The following is a 17111-nucleotide window of genomic DNA, read 5'->3' as shown; positions in this document are numbered from 1 at the left end:
GAGGGGGGGGGGTCCCTCCCGGGGTTTCCCCCCGGCACTGCTCACTATGAGGCACTATGCCCTCCCCTGCTGCTTGCAGATTTATTTCAATTTTTAATTAAATTTCACACCTGCAATTAGCCCGGTGGGCAGCACCGTGGCAGGGGGGGTGGGGGGGTGTGGGGGGCAGGTCCAAGCAGCCCCAACCCCCCCCGGAGAATCACAGACAAATAAATCACAAAAAAACAACTAAAAAGGAGCTTCTCTCCCCATTTTGGGGGAGAGCAGCCACTGGGATTGGGGGGGGGGGGGGAGGGTCTGCTTTGACCCTTGACCCTTAGGGGCTGGCCATGTGCCAGCAAATTTTGGGTGGCAGCTACAGCCAGTGGGTAGGGTGGGGTTTGCCAGCTCAGGAATGGGGACCCCCCCTGCCCTGCCCCAGCCCCCCGGCTCCGGGGCGCTGTGGGGTGCTGGTGGGGCGCTGAGCGAGGCCTTTAATCAAGAGGGATGCCGAACCCGCCGCGCGGCCGGCGTCGCCTCCACCTCCGGGAAAAATCCTCTTTTTTGGGTGGGGGATGGGGGTGATTTTCCACCCCGACGGTGGGAGCAGAAGGGTTTGGGGTGGGGGTATCCCTGGGCGGGGGGCTGCCATGGTGCACCGGCGGATGGGTGCAGGGGGGTCCCGCGGAGGGGTTTTGGGGTGGTAGTTGGAAGCATCTTTTGGGGGCCAGGTGGGAGGGTGGGCGGCCCCCGGGAGGCTGCCAGGATGCCCCGGAGCAGGTGCTGAGGGTGGGATGCCCCATCTCGTGGGGCGGGGGTCTCCCGACCTGGTGTGGGTGGGTGAGCTCAGCCCTGGCCCCCGGGGAGGGATCAAGGTTTTTTGGGTGAGCGTGGGGGCGAGGTGGGGGCAGGTCCGGACGAGCCAGGGTGCTCAGCTGAAGGCCACAGCACCCACATCCCCAACCAGGGGGGCACCCCAGACCCCCAAGGTAGGTTCAACGGCCACCCCCCATCGCTGGGGGGTGTGTGCGTGTGACGCAGGGGGGACCCCAGGTCCTGACCCCACCGCCGGCTGTGCCACCTCCTGCCACCCCGGCCTGTCCTGCCGGCGGCGTGGGTCCAGGATGCCGTTCGTGGCTCAGCCCTGCCACGGCGTCCCACAGCCTCGGCGGTGCCGGGACCAGTGGCTCCCAGCGCTTCCCAGTGTGTCCCAGCCTCTCCCCACAGCCGCAGGGGCTGGCGAAACTGGGGAAAGGCATTTCCTTCCCTTCCCTTCCCGCCCACGCCTGAGCAGCACTCGCGGGCCAGGGCAGGCGCCGGGGTGATGGCCCAGGAGCTGGGGGGTGGCACCACGTTTTGGGGTGTTGGGGGTCCCCTGGGCACCGCGTGCTGCAAAGGGCCACGCCGGGGGCTGGCTCGTGGCCCCGGCGGGCCCAGCCTCTGCCAGCCCTGCACCCCCCTGGCGCGGCGCAGCCCAGGGTGCCATGCCATGGGGTGCACCGTCCCTGCTACCGTCCCCTGCCAAGCACATGGGGGGGGGGGGTGCCCCCAGCTCCGCCGCAGCCTCAGGGACATCAGTGAGCTGACACGCCCTATGCCCTCGCTATGGGGTGCTGACAGCTCCCGGGCTCCGTCGTGGGGCAACGTCCCAGCTCTGTGGTGAGGATGGGGGTCAGGGGTACCCCATCACCCCCCCAGAGCAGGGATGCACCGAGCACTGGTGGTACTGGGAGAAGGATGGTGCCGGGACCAAGCTGTACAGCAGGCACTGCCATAACAGCACCAAATCGGCAGCAGAGGGCTTAGCCGATGGCCAGCCGTCCCCACCGCGTCCCTGTCCCCGTCCCCATGCCGTGCCGAGGCACCAGGGAGTGGAGCCGGCTGGCGATCGGCCTGGCCAAAAGGAGAGCAGCCAAGGTTTTGGCTCATCAGTTCCCAAACTGGTTTGCCCGCCAGACAGACGGACGGACGCTGGGGCTGGCGCGAGGGAGACGGCAGGAATGTGCCGCTGGGCTCTGGGCAGGATCAGGCCCTGGAGCGCTGGCAGAGCCTGATGCTGGGTTAATGGGGCTGTGGCCGCAGAGGAGGAGGGGGCCAACACAGATGCTGCGAGGAGCAGCATCCACGGGGAAAAGTTTTCCTTGGCACCTTCTCAGATACCATCATTCCTCATTTCTTTGCCAAACTTTGATTGTTGGAGATTGAACTCCCTTCTCCATGCACAGAGAGCCTCAGCAGGGATGAGGAAGGCACCCCAAGTTCCTTACACCCCTGCTAGCTCTGCAGAGCACAAAAAGGCTTGAAAAAGCCGAGGGCGGCCTGGAGGGCCCAGCGTGGGCCGTCATGGGAGCTTTCTCCTCCAGCCATCGCTGGGAAAGCCAGCGCAGATGCACGGGTAACAGCCCGGGGACGCGCTCAGCAGGCGGCTGAAGCAAGTCTTGCCAAAGCAGCTACTCGGGGCTGGCCCGAAGGTTCCCCGCACACGGCATCGTCCTCTGTGACGCGCAGGGATGGGTGCAAGAGCAGGCACGAGGTGCGGGGGCAGCTCGGTGGGGTGCTGCCAGCTGGGGATGTGTGGGCAGGGGTCTCAGCCAGCAGCAGGGGGGGGCCTAGGATGGAGCTCCCCTCCCTGGAAGTGGCCAGTGGCTCCCACGGCCCTGGCACACCCGTGGCACCGGGGATGCCCTGAGGGACGTGGTTCCATGCCCTTCCCACACGGTGCACAAACTTCAGTGCCCCCCTAGCTCCTGCACCAGCAGGAACCACGACGGGGTAGCAGCCCTCCCCGGCACGCAGGGCTGGCCACTGCACTGTCCCTTGGCTGGATGGATGCTCTGCTCCACTTGTCTGGTGTGACCACGGCGGCGGCCCCAGAGCTGGTTCGGTGCGCTCTGGCACGTCTGTGCCAAGATCCACGTCCTGAGCAGCGCCTGCCTCCTCTCGCCCTCCCACTCCCTCCTCTAAAAATTCAGAGATTTGGCCAGATTTGGGAACTTTTTGCACTTTACCAAGTCATCCCACCGAGGTGGGTAAGAGGACAAGCAGCGGGGGTGGCAGAGCAGATGACGGGGCTGGCGTGGGTCACCAGTGCAGCAGCACGCCCCGTTTCTGATCATTTATTCCGGAGGGGCTGCCGAGCGCAGCGGAGGCAATGCGCTTCTCGCCAGGCTCCAGGCCGGTGAGGATAAGGCATTCCTGTTTCCTTGCAACAGTCACCTCTGCATTGAGCAAGACCGCTCCCAGAGCAACCACCACACATGCTGCAGGGTGTGAGACAAATGCCTGCAGCATCCGGGAAGAAATTCCACCCACCTGTGCAGGGCTGCACAAACAGCCACGGCAAGCGCTTTTCCGCCTTCCTCTGGAGCACCAGCCGCCATCCACCTCGGAGGTATTCAGATACTATGGAGATAGACCGTAATGAACTGTAATAACACACATAAATCGCACAATCTGACAGTCCGTCACCTTTAAATAACAAGTCTCCTTTCCCTTCCAACCTACACGCGCACTCAAGCATGGAAATGAAAATACTTCCGAGCTGAATGGCTGTCACGTAGGAAGGCGGAGGGCGGGAGCCCTCTCCCCGCAGCTGGAGAGCACCCTCGCCCGAGGGCCAGCGCGGCACCCGCCGCGGCGTCGGGCAGGACCCCGGCGCACCCGCCTGCTCGCTGGGGGCACGGACGCTGCCCCGGGCCTCCCCAAACGGCAGGACCAGGGTTTAGGGTTTGGGGTTTGGTTTGCCGGCAGCCCAGGCACCGCCCAGCTTCGTTTTCGCAAGAGGCGCATGGTGACCCATGGGCAGTTCCCAGGCCGGCGTGGCATCGCCGTGCCACGTGCCATCACATTGTCCCTGTGCAAACGGAGCTGCTGCAAGAGCCAGGGTTGGGGGTCCCGGCCGCAGCCGGTCAGCCCCTCAGCTACTGCAGGTCTCTGCTGCCACCAGGCGCAGGCACCCAGAGCAGGGCCCCTGCTTTGGGGTGCAGGGAGAGCCATGGGGTGCAGTGCCGACTGCTGTGCCGGGAGGGCGAGCTGCTGGGGGCTCCCCAGGGAGGCAGAACTAGCATGGTGACACCAAGTTCTATCAGAACAGCACTTAAAAAAATAATTTTAATGTTTAAGATACACCATCTGTTTATTCCACAGCAGGATCCCGCAGCCTCAGTTAGCACAAAGGCTGGGAGCGGGCACAGCACGTGGCCCTGCTCAGCAGGCGAGCGTGGGAGCGAGGGATCAGCGCCGGCACAGGGCAGGGGTAACTCCGGCGGGCTCATCCCTGACATGCACTTGCCCAAAACCAAAGCTCAGGCTGCAGCCTGCTCAGGAGGCGCAGGCCGTGCACACAACCAGCCACCCGGGATGGGAATGCCCCAAACAGATGGATCGATCCGGTACATTCTCCATTTGAAGCTCCAGAGGGAGAAAAGGCACAAACCTTTTGCCTCCGTGAATCCCACCACCCTTCCAAAACCCCTTTCCCCCTAGAAAGTGCTGCCTCCCCGGCTCAGGAGCCTTGTCATTCAAGCACACCAGCAGCAAACCTCAAAATATTCACCGATTTCCCCTGCAGAGCCTGGAGAAGAGAGTCAAGAGGAGCTGCATGGACCAAGCGTCCTCCTTGTGTTTTCTCAGTAAGGAGGCTTCCCAAAATGCCCTCAGATGCCATGATCCACGGAAACACTGTGTGGATCCCAAACTCAAAAGGCAGATGCCTTTCCTGGTCACCAGGACGTGTGTCACTGTCAGGGCAGGGACAGACAAGTTAAAGTGCATTATATCACCTGGTCAGAGCAGGAGACGGAGACACCTTAAGAGTCACTGTTCAAAAACTGCTGGAGGAAAGCAATTAATCCTAGTGACCGCGGGCGCACGGCTGGGCTTTTGGCAGCAGCTGCGGATACTGACCGGTGAGTAGGAAGCTATTTAGGAAGTAATCCTGAAAAATGTAGTTTCATTCTCTTGCTTTATGTAACCTAAATGATGTAAACAACCATTCAAAATAAGGACCCTGTTACTTCCACCAGTAACTCTGAGCACAGCCGCATGGACTACTTGCTCTTCAAGCGCAGTTTACAGTTCGCCTTTAGAGCTCACTGTTGCTTGCAAATTATTTCTGCCTTAACTGCGTGAGACAACTATTTTGCTCACTTTGAGCGCCTGTAAGGAGGCACCTCTAAAGACACTACGGAGTCGGAGCGAGTTTGGCTCTGCTAGGTGAGCCCTTTGCAAAGAAGCTTTTTTAACACCTCCTCATCCCAAGGGAGACTAGCCAATATTCACACACCCTTCTGCAGGAAAGAGCAATTTTTCTGGTCCAGCATCCATTGCCAGCAATGGACACGGGGAGTTTGGTCAAATCAGTCTGAAAGCAGTCTGGGAGGTCAGGAATACTGGAAGCACTTGTAAACATCACTGCAGCGCATCGCCAGGACATCCTGCTTCAGCTCCCTGTGGCATCTCCTCCAGACACTGTGGAGCACAGCTGATTTAACATGGCTTGGGAATTAAATATTGAATCCAGTTCACAGGCGCCCCGGCTGCCGCCACTGCTCAGAAGGTGCTCTCGAGCAGGCAGTGGCACCCACAGCCTGTGGGGCACACCTCCTGCGTGCGAAACCACTCCATCATATGGCTGGTGTGGCCTCCGTGTCCACACGTCAGGCAGAAATTAGAGGAGCCTCGCACTGCCACGTGACAGATAGCGCACTGGAAGGTGAAGCCCTTGCAGATGGCACACTGGGTGCCGCGCACCTCGCTGCGGCAGTGGCTGCAGTACACGCCAAACTCTGGCAGGAAGAAAGAAACGGAAAGCAAGGCAATCAGTGCTGGCAGAATTGTGGACAAAGAAGCCCTGCATACAGCCCCCCCGTGACTGACAGATGAGTCCCCCAAACCCACTGCCCACAAGATCTCTCCTCTCATCTCCTTCCCAAGGGTGGGAGAGAATGGTCTTGGTGTGGTCTCCACACAGGAGCAAAGAAAGGGGCAGTCAGCGTGCTGGGGCACAGCCTGGCCCACCGATTCCCCTGATGGCTAAACAGCTGTCAGCTGGGAACGTGTGTCGCATTTCTAGTTTGGTAGATGCTGACACATGCTGCAGAGATGAAGGCTTCCCGGTGGCCTCCTCTGCCTTGCATCACCGTGTAACGTAACTAAGAGCAACCGAGAACGGCCTTTGTTTCTCATCACAGAGAGAGCAGAGAGCACTTGATGCATGCTGTATCAGTGCTGTGACTGTTAGCCAAGAAGGGGCAACAGCAGCGGTCAGAGTCACCAATTTGCACTCCAGTTACTCCCCAGGAGGAGCCCCATGTGACAAGGCAAGGCAACCACTGGTTCTCTGGCATCTCTCGCCTGCTTCTCTACTCCCAGGTTAAGCGTATCTTTTCCCAGAGGCCTAGGAAGAAGACATTTTGGCAACTGTCCTTAAGCAGCCAGTTCTGGGCCCTTGCGCTACTGAAAATATTTTGGGAGAAAAGTTCTATTTGCCTATTCCTTGGCTAGCTCACCCACAGTTAAGAGATCTTGCAATTTTACACATGCACTATACAGACACCGCAGCCCAGAATCAGAGATTGGGACAGTGCCTCTCTGGGCTCTTACCCAGAGGGAATAAAGAATAGCCATCAGCATAAATAGCTGAATATCGCTAGTGTAGCAGTATTTGCATTTCCAGCTTCGCTGGAGAGATGTCAGAGTCTACAAAGCCCTTGAACCAACATCTGCAAGCCTCACATCTCTGCCCCGAGCTGCAAAGAAGCCAAAACCATTTGCTGGCAGAGCTAACCTCTGGGCACACCGACGACACTTTTCATCCCACCTGCTGACCGCATGTTCCTGAGCTCCCGCGGCCGAGCCATGGCTCTGCCTGGGCAGCCGGAGCAGACTGAGGCAGGCACTCACCAATTCCTTTGTGGGGATCAGGAGGACAAGAGACGAACTTCAGAACCTCAGCCCGCTTCTCTCGCAGGCCCCAGCGATAAAGGATTTCTCCATAGCACTTCTTAAAGTCATCAAATTGCTGAGTGTTGGCAGGATCCAGGAGCCTAGAGGAACAAACGGGCTCATCATCCACCTCATGGACTCTCAAGAGACTCCGGTTGCAATCCTCTTCCCACTGATGGCTACGCAACCAGCTTGCATCGCTGGAAGAGCAGCAGATTACTTCCCACATGTTGCCCAAACATTGCGGAATGCTAACTGGTCTGCCTTTCACTTATTCTACACTCCAGGGTGTAGGCACAGCGGCTGGGCTGCCCTCTGGGGCCCCCACCACGGCCACTTACAGATGTACCGTATGCAGCACGAAGCTGCTCTGAATGACAATCTGAAAGACAGGGTCTAGGAGCAGGTGTGGTACCTCTCTGCACCACCAGAGACCTGGCTGCAGAGTTCCAGCTGACTTGGGCATGGTATCCCTGAACACCCGCACTCTGAGGCAAGCCAACACCTACCTTTTGTTTTTCTCATGCTGGTCTTTCTCACGTTCCCGATGGTCGGGATACATCAGGTTTCCGTAGCGGAAGTCATCCGGAGAAGACTCGCACCAGGGAGTGGAGGTCTGCTCCGCATCTTTGTTTGCTGCAGACACCGAAAGGTTGTGAGCATACCCCGGCGAGCACAGGCTTGTCAAAACTGGGGTAGGGAAGGAGACAGGGAAGACTACACATTTGGACACCCCGGTTTTCTCCCTAAGACATGGTTGTACCACCTTCTGCACTTCTACAAACACTGCCCTCACTCAGAAAACCAAGTGCCAACCCCTACTTGCCAAGTGCTTCTACTGCACATCTGGTGACAGGATGGGAACGGGGAACATCAGGGAGAGAAACCTAACACGGAGGAATCCCTTTCGCCTTCCACTTTAGACAAAAAGTGACCAGGCAACCATTCCCATGGAGTTTGCTTGGGAATATTACCCTGGCAGGCCTGGGCCGCTCTTCCCCGGATAGGGAGGACTCTCATCACCAGAGCTGCCATTATGTAAAGGGGCCTCTGTATGTAAGGCATTGCCCTGGGGGCAGGGAGAAGACTGCTAATAATCGCTACAAGACAACATCAGCTCCCTCATTAACCCCCATCCTCCACTCTTCCCCATGTCACAGATACCTCGATATCGCACCGAAAGCTACAACTTTGGTGCTAGCAGGGCTGACACTGCCCCAGGCTATGTATATCGCTAGGAATCGCCCAACAGCTTCAGCTCTCACACTGGAGCCCTTAAGAGCGACTTATCTGACACCTTCGACTTATCTTTGACACCTTCGCAGCTTGGCAGAAAACCTCCTTAGGCCCACGGGTATTCATGGCACCAGGAACACAGCCTTCCCAACCGCTGCCGTTTTTCCAGTGACAGGAGAAACCACAGCATGCTTTTTCCCCCTGAACCCTGTGGAATTAGCTAGCTGATGACGTTGCAAGGCTATGCTAGATAATCGTTGAATGATTGTGGCGACTGGGAGAGGTGCCTGAGGACTGGAACAAAGCAAATGTCACCCCTGCCTTCAAAAAGGACAAGGAGGACAACCCAGGGAACTGCAGACCAATCAGCCTGACCTTGAAACCTGGGAAGCTGATGGAGCAGCTAATCCCAGGAACCACATCCAGGCACATGAAGGACAAGGAAGTGACCAGTAGTCAGCATGGATAACAGCTTCCAACTGTGCAAAGTGCTAGGGCTGTGGAAAGCTTATGGCACCAGGCAGCACTGAGGCAGCCACCCCGAGTGCTTGCTACAGCCAGGCTGGAAGCAAAAACTACAAACTGGTCTGTCTTTTTACTTGTTTCCAACTGGAAAAGGCAGCAGTGGCAACCCTTGGCTCTGCGTTAATCTGTGACCCAGGGGCCTAGCTCGGTACCTCCAAGGTGTTTGTAATGGTTTCTCCAAAGCCCAGTCAGACAGCACGCTACAGAAGCCAGAAGGGGCAGGACTGCAGGAGCATCGACACTGTTACTGCAAGCCGTGCTCACTTCCAGCCATGGAATCACATCATGTCAGCCAAACCCTGGAAAGCTGCTCTGGCAGAGCCCACCTGCAATCAGAGCCAGCACTAACTCCCTTCTTTCCCCACCACAGGAGCCTTCTAAATCCCAGGCCAGAAGGGAGGGAGATTCCTCTATTTACTACCCAGCTCTCGGTACCTATGCTCCAGCCTCCAGTGCCCAGTCCAGGATCTGACATGCTGGAACAGGAGCCCGAGGAAGTAAAGCTGGGCTGTTGAGGGGGAAAGGAGAGGAAACCATGTCAGCTACGCGAGAAATGTTCAAAGATATCCAAGGCAAATGGGAAAGAAGTGGCGATCATACGTATCGGCTGTGGGAGGCCAGGTTGGAGGCCCGCTGAGGAAAGGGGCCGTAGGAGTTTGGGCACCCCTGTAGCCTGGACTGGGCTTCAAACACGCTGCAGAGCATAGCCAGGGTCTGCACATCGTGGAGCTGAGAGTAATGAGCCAGCCTGGGAAATCAAAAAGACAGACAGTATGAGACTGGGCAGAATTCAGTAGCAAAAGCACTGGGACTCCAGGGCAAGCAGTTCCAAGCCTGTTGCATAAATCGATTTGGGTCACAGAACTGCCCGCAGGAGGCATACGTGCTCTGCAGGACTGGGTTGCCCTCCCCGTCACATCTTTGAGGAGCCCAGCGCTCCTGAAAACACTCATGGCCTAACAGGTGGGAGAAAGATGGGAGCTCTGGGAATCCAGCAGTGCTCATGGCCTGATTATCCCAAGTTTGCGCAGCTTCAGGAACAACATCCACAGAACTGATTTTAACTGGATGTAAAGCTGGAGCCATCAGACTCACCCCCAGCCACAACGTCTTTTTAACAAAACTCTCAACATGCAAGCATCTCGCATCTAGATCACAAGGCAAAACCCCACCACGGGTTTTCTGGGTGGCTGTGAAGATTCTGTTTTGCTCTGAAGACTGAGTGACGAAGAGCAACCTGCGCTCCCTTCCCATTGCTGCCACACAGCAGGAAAGAGCTAGATCAAGCAACAGTACGCACACACGACGCCACACAAATCCTGTGCCTCCAAACAGGGTATACTGACAGATAACATCAATTACTAATTATGTCCCCTCCCAAACAGACTGTCTGGCAGGAAGGCATCTGCAGCTAACATTGGGCTTTGAGACCCGCAGAATGATTTCACAGTAATGCTATAAGGCAACAGTGAATTTGGAGGTGAAAAAAGCAGCTGCACCAACATGCTTATTTAGGAGGTGGGGAGCAGCAAACCAAAAGCTCCAAGCCAGGCGTTGTGGGCATGCCTCCAACTTGCACCTGGCCTGTTGCTCAATGTTAGCCAGGCCAGACCTGGGTGCTAGATGGGAGGCAAATGCTGCCTCCTGTATGTCATAAACACTCTTGCAGCTTCCCTTCTTGATGCATCTCAGGCTTGAGAGGGGAGAAAACTACATGCTGTGGCACTGCTCCAGGTCTGAAAAGATGCTTTACAACATTCAGTTATGGAGGACTCTGCTTCAGCAACCATTCCCCAACCCCTCCCTGGCATTCAGACACCTACAAGGACTCCAGTAATTGACGTCCAAATGGATGTTGTGCCCAAGGTATCTCCAAATCTGGGTCAGACTTCGGTCCGAGACAGAGATCAGTGGCTACCATGGCCAGTGACCAAACCTGGCAGACAGGAAGGAAAAGCATCAAAGCTACAATTAGAAATAACCGCACTCCCAGGGCACAGGTGTGCACAAAATCACGCACAGACAGATAATAATGGAGCTTCCCCCCACCGGCAGCAGAGAGCAGTTTTAGTCTGTGTGTCACAAATAATATATAGAGTAACACAAAACCGAAGCTTCCCCTGTCCCACTTGCTTTGAATTTGGGTTAAACTCCCAAGAAGAATAGTCCATAGTCTTAACAGACCTGTCAGGGTGGCTTAACAGACCTATCAGTGCATTTTATATTCACAAAACTGTTTAGATTTGATACAGTTCTTGGGTTTGGAGATGTCTGGTGGCAGAAAGTTTACTGGTGAATCATTATTTGCATGAGAAGTATCTTTTGATCGGTTGCAAGTGTTACTGAACATCTCTGTTCTCCTGGCGCCCACAGTACAGTTTACCATTTCTACTGCAACAATTTATTTCACATAAAACTCCTCCCTCAATTATCATCTTTTACTCTGAAAACAGTTCCATCTTTTCAGTCTCTATACCACTGACCTAGGACTGTTTTTTCTGCTATGTCTTTTAAAATGAGGCAATTAGAATATTCCAGGGAAAAACAAAGCTCCTAGTTTGGCACAGAAAAAGAGCAGGAAAGGAAAAGGAGCATGGTGCTGGAAAGACAGAAGAAATCAGAGCTGACAACATGGAAAAGAAAACTCGTGCTCCAAGTACAAAGTAGTGTCTCAAGTTGCTCACTGTGAAACTAGAGAGAAAGAAATGGGAGAGAAACTGGAACAAGGACAGGGCTGAGTACAAGACAGCACAGAAAGGAAATAGGAAAGACACCACTCCCTACACTGCTATAGAGCACATCTTACATGTAGCCTGCAACTCAAGCCTCCATGTCTGCTAGGAACGAGGCAAGCTGCCATACAGGCTAGAGTTACACAGGACAGGGAAAACCAAGCAAGAAACAGAGGTATCTCAAGAAATCTTGCTGAAGTTATTCCACCCAAGCTCTGCTCCAACAGGGGCAAACCAGACAGCAAGATGAAGTACAGACAACGGGGATCTAGACCTGCCTTCTCTCTCTCCTGGTCTAGCAGAACCCACCAAGCAGCAAGACAACAGCTTGAGTTTGCTTCTGCTTAGACCAGGTAAGCCTACGCACGTTCCCTGCCCAGGTCTGGGAAGGGTCAAATGCTCAGGAGAGCTGCAGAGGTGGCAGTGCCAGCTTCCATCTCTTTCAGGCACTCCTGCGTCCTGTCAAGCGTTCTGCCTGTTGCAAAGGTCTAACCACATGGAAAAGGATGGGCCACAATAGCCATTTTTCTCCTGTTACTAGCTGAAGGCAAGTAGCCAGCCCCGTTCTGAGGCTGGGTCCCTGGGCTCAGACTCTCTCAGAGAGAAGCTAGCTGCAGTTAGCACCCAGTGCCAGCACAGATGAATATCAAACAATGAGAACAATTACATAAGTAAAAAAAAAAAAATCACCCATCAAAATGCTGACAGCAGCTAGACAACTCTGCACAGTTACTCCATTTGCTGACTCAAAAGTGGGCTGCATTCCGCACTTTGCCTGCAGGAATTCCCTGAAAAATGTGCTTCACTCAGTTTGGCAAAGGGCATAAAACAATCTGCTTGCAGCCCTGGGAAGGGACCTCTCGATGCCAAGAGTCAGTGATGTAGAGATCATCTCTGTGGCTGTTGCACAGGCCTTGGTTCACCAACCAGAGACTCCCTGGAACAATTGCTGAGCCCAGGTGGCTGGCTGGGTGACAAGGTGACAGCACAAGCCATGTGAGGGTAGGACAGCATGCTGTGGAAGAGGCCCGATGCAGCATCGTACCTGTACGAGGTCCCTCCGTCCCACAGCCAAGGCTGAGGCAGCATTCTTCTGGCAAGTCTCCTGGATATTATTCACATTCAGTCTAAAAAGAAAGGAGACAGCTCAGCTCTGGTTGGCACGTTACCTACAAAGGTGGGGAGGGATGGGGTGAAAGTGGCACTGGCAGCAATGAGCAGCCCAGAACATCCTGACCAGTATGAGCCTGCTAGCATAGCCAGGATCCCATCCCTCCTTCTCTGTTATTCAGGGACCACTGCCACCTTCCTCTCACGATTCACCTTCACTAACACACCGCGCAACAAGTCCAGCTCCAAACTAGCTGGGATAGGTCCTAAGAGGCACCATTTCCAAGGAGACATTGGACCAAACTTGTGCCAGGATAACACCAAGCCAAGATCCATTCTTGTCCCTAGAAGCTGGTGCCATCAGTTACATGGTTCTGTTCCCATTCAGCCTACTGGTCTGCTCCAACTGACTGGGAGACAGCAGTCCGCTGTGGAGAAGCAGGCTGGTCTTCAGCCTGTTCCTCAGTAGGATAACGCACCCACCCAGAGTCTCCGAGAGGCCAGCAAGGTGAGCTGGGCAAACCCACGTGGGCTTTCCTGCTTATTGTCAGAAATCTCCCTGAGACACTTGACCCTTCTATGGCTTAAGATCTTAGAGAAATACAGAAGGGTCAGGCTGCTTGCACATGAGCTATCCACAGAAGAAAGGTCCAGCAGGTCTTTTTAAACAATGTTCTTTTTCATAATATAGAAAAGATTGAAGGAAGATTTTTTTTTCTCTCTCCTCCCCCCCTCTCCTTAAGAAGGGAAGGCTGCTTCTTCCCTGAATGTGCATAGACTGGAAATTCTGTGAAGGAGCAGACAGTACTACCAAAGCTAAGGAGGAAAAAATTCAGCAACAGAGACTTTGTGACTATCTGAATTAGAGCATTTGGAAAAACAAGCCCCTTGTTTGTTTGGTTTTTTTTAAAAAACAAACAAAACCAAACGAAAATACCAACAAAGCACAGAACTTCTCCATTCTTTCCATTAAACCAGAAGAACTTGCTGTACAGATGCTGGCACATACAACCAAGTCTCCAAGTGTACGGGGCATTCCAAATACTTCTGAAATTAAAAGGCCTTATGAACTGTTAACAGTTTTTAACACCAAGAACATGTGCATTTATTGGGATTTTTAAGACTGCATTTAAGCGAGGAGTTTAATGTAAGATTTGAAAAAGAATTTGTGCGGATGATTTCTCTATTTAGCTGGTGAAAACCTGAATCTGTAAGATCTGCAGCGATGATACTGAAGCACCTGTTCAAACTCTGTATGCAATACCCCATCACAAATTTCTTCCATCACACTTTTCAGATTGTTAGGAGCTACGTCCCCTCTCACAGGCAGAGGGATACTATAAAAAGCAGCAAGGCAAGAACAGAGGAATAAGGTATAGGAACATTCAAAGACGAGTGCTGACTGGTCAGGATTAAAGCACAGCAATGCCAGACGGCTGCTTTCATTTGGGAAAGGATGCCAGCCCATACGTACTCACATGTAGAGCTCTCCCAGCAGCTTGTGGACAGGCAGCAAGCAGGAAATATCTTGGATAATAACTTTCCCAGCGGCTTTGATGGGTCGGTTGTTGGCATCCGTCCCCTCTCGTTTGCTTTTCCACCTCCTTGATTTCTGCAGAACAAACGGCAATGTGTTACCGGGGAGGAGGACAGCAGGCTTCTTGCGCCAGGGAACAAAGCACTAGGGTCAGGAATAATGCAAGCAGCACCCAAACCTGCCTTTCAGAAGGCTCTGTGTTACCCTGGAAAACATCCATGACATGCCCAGGAGAACAAGCATCTCCATCTGTAGGAAGTGAAAAGCAGGTCAAGGCAGCGAGCTCAAGGTCAAACTCACTCAAAAAGTATTTTGTGAGTTCCCCTGTGAAAGCCAATAAGAGAACAAATCAGCATTGGGATGCCAATCAAACCTGGGCAAGTTTGGCAGGAGGACGGTTCAATTATCGTTCTCGTTAGAGGTCTGGTCTGGGAACCCTCTGCACACAGACCACCGCTGCCTTCAGCCAACACCAGCACAGAGACGTGTGGGAGGCAGCTTCTGCTCACCCTTAGCTGCAGGGCAAGCCGACAGCTCCAGACTGTCTCTTTTGGTCTGTCCTTTCTGTGTCTGAGTGCACCCCTGTTCAGCGCCAGGACAGGGCTCCCACCCCCTGCTTTATCAACAGCTTTAAACAAACAACTGGCAGATGATAAAGCAGGGCCCAAGTTTTCCTAGCAAGGATCCTTAGCTACCATGCTCGTTGCTACTTACAGCTGGCTCAGGACATAAGGTGGGGGGAAGAAAGGAGAGGAATCAACACAAGGGAATGAAAACAAGAAGCCAAGATTCCCAAATACTCCCTGTAATTGACACAGAGGCCATCTTAACGCCAAGCTGCGTAAAGCTACCTTGACTGGATGAAACACCGCCGAGTATTTGGCTGGTATCCTGGCCTCTTCCAGCTCCTGGCTCTAGGAGGGTAAGGAGGAGGGATGAGAGGATGTGCGGCAGCACGACAGGCAGAAGGCACTGGAGCTCTACCGAGGGAAGCACTGGCTGCTACGCAGGGATCCCAAGCGCAGCGAAGGATGCTTTGCAATGCTGCTCCCCTATGGCGTGTTCCCTCACTGACACACAGAGTCAATGCTCCTATGCAGAAGTGTCTCCTGGTCATACTGTGTTATGGAGGGTCTCCTCAGGCACTTGTGGTGGGGCCTCCTACACCCCCACCCGAAGCAGAACAGCCCCTTTGAAGAGGCCAGCCACACAGTCCTGTGCCGACGGCTCTGCGAGGCAGGCAGAGCTCACACAGGCAACACAGCGGTGCTCCTGAAGAGCAGGGCTGGGATGCAGGAAGGGCAGGACTTGGAGCTGCAAACAGGGTCACCTCTGCTGTGGATGTCAGGCCAGCCCTGGGACGGCTGGATGCCAAACTGCCTTTGACCGTGATCATGCAGTTCCTGTGAGAATGTGGGCAGGCTTATCACAGATACAAAGTGCCCTTAAAAAAAACCTAATAACCTTAAAAAATTAATTCCTCCTTCACTGCCTGCCTGGCCCAAGCTTAGGCCAATGTGCTGAGGAGGTCTTGCCATGCTGAGCGCACTAGTCGCACATGCCACAAGCAGCAGAAAGGATGTGCTCCTGAAGCCACTCCGGACACTAGGTGATCGAGGCTCAGAGGCTCAAGCACAGGCTTGACAGTAAGTGAAGAAGGCATTGCAGACTTGAAGGAGGTGAAGGTGGATTTTTCCAGGGGATGCCCGCATGACAGAGCATCACCAGTTCTCCTGATCTTCCACCACTCCTCAGAGTACAGAGGAGCAGAGCGTGCACGCTGCCCAATATTCAGAGATGCCAAATGCTGGCAGAAGGACTGTCATCACTCAGTGCTATGGAAAAGCTGGCTGACTAGGGCACGATTCTGTTCTCTGCCACATCCCCGCAAGTCCTAATTCATCCAAGCAGAATTTGCCTGCAGTATTTCTCTGCTACACCGCTCTGAAGCTGAGAAGCGCTATGCTGTGGAAGGTGCCTAGAACGTGGTCAGGTGGGAGACCAAAACTCTCCTCAGTCCATCGGTTCCTAATCAAGGCACTGTCTGGATCAGCCCTGGCTCTCTTGCCATTGGGCAGACTGTACCTCTTTTGATAACACCTAAAAACCTAGCTCCCCCTTCCTGTGCTGAAGGATGTGGGCTCTATTACAACGAGGTTCCCAAGTAACAGTGGCACCTGTACCTCACTCCTTGTCAGGGCAGCCATATGCTGTCCCCTACATGCAGCAAGGAGCTGCTGATGCTGCCAAAACCAACACTTGAGCAAAGCTTGGGAGCCCCAGCACAACAACATGCCAGCAGGGCAAGCGCTCAGGCACCGTCCTGGAAGGGCTACCAGGCTTCTTACAGCAAAAGCTGTTGTTTGTGCTGTGTCTGAGCAGGTATTTGAACCCAGGCTTGCAGACGCAGAACCACATTCTGCAGGTCTATCACCAAGGGCTTCTAGAGCTTGGCAGGTAATTTGGAGAGCAACTTGCCACCTCCTGACCATCTGTAAGCCAGCTGCCCCCAGGACTCGCAGCCGATGGAGAGTTCCCTGTGACCAAGGCAGGTTCTCTGCCCTGTCATTGGGAACAGATTCAACCTGCTCCTGCCCTCTGCAAGAGCGGACTGAAGAAGCCTCCCGACAGGCATTTCAAAGACTAGAAACATGGACAACACACGTAACTTTCCACAGGTAATTCAGTCACTTTTGTTTTGGAGGAGAATGACAACAAATGAGAATGAGAATGGAAAAGAGATCCCATGAATGGTTTCCACTGCTTGCTGTTATATCACCAGACAAATGAAGACACTAAATGTATTAGAACCCCCTGAAAACTTGGACTCACAAGAAAATCATCCTCTTTTCTTCCTCTTAGCACTGCCTATTTAAGGGCAAAAAGGGAAGCTGTAATCCTTTACTGGTGCAGCTCCTGGAGTAGAGTCAGCTGAAGGCCATATGCCCTGCCAGTACTACCCTTCCACAAGGACTATCTCCTGCCCCTTGAGCTGTGACAGACGAAAATCATAAAGCCACATGTAGAGTCACCATTAAAAATGTCTG

At 54.1% G+C, this 17111-nt stretch overlaps 1 protein-coding gene across 3 annotated transcripts in view; it reads right to left on the bottom strand.

Annotated features, from left to right (window-relative positions):
* Nucleotides 1–4075: 4075 nt before the first annotated feature.
* The window catches only part of WDR59 (WD repeat domain 59), a 51447-nt gene continuing 38411 nt past the window's right edge, over nucleotides 4076–17111 (bottom strand). For 2 of the 3 annotated variants that reach the window (XM_055818526.1, XM_055818527.1), the window contains 8 exons: nucleotides 14006–14139; nucleotides 12463–12544; nucleotides 10509–10621; nucleotides 9286–9433; nucleotides 9121–9193; nucleotides 7434–7560; nucleotides 6883–7025; nucleotides 4076–5765 (listed from right to left, as the gene is read on the bottom strand). In XM_055818526.1, the coding sequence (XP_055674501.1) occupies nucleotides 5530–5765; nucleotides 6883–7025; nucleotides 7434–7560; nucleotides 9121–9193; nucleotides 9286–9433; nucleotides 10509–10621; nucleotides 12463–12544; nucleotides 14006–14139 (1056 nt within the window). In that variant the 3' untranslated portion in view covers nucleotides 4076–5529. Of the gene's footprint in view, nucleotides 5766–6882; nucleotides 7026–7433; nucleotides 7561–9120; nucleotides 9194–9285; nucleotides 9434–10508; nucleotides 10622–12462; nucleotides 12545–14001; nucleotides 14140–17111 lie in introns of those variants that run through there. The other variant, XM_055818528.1, reaches the window with a different exon arrangement.

Source organism: Falco peregrinus, chromosome 14 (genome assembly GCF_023634155.1).
Source record: "Falco peregrinus isolate bFalPer1 chromosome 14, bFalPer1.pri, whole genome shotgun sequence".
Taxonomy (NCBI): Eukaryota; Metazoa; Chordata; class Aves; order Falconiformes; family Falconidae; genus Falco; species Falco peregrinus.
The sequence above is the reverse complement of the archived record's forward strand: the minus strand, read 5'-3'. Positions and strand labels throughout refer to the sequence as shown.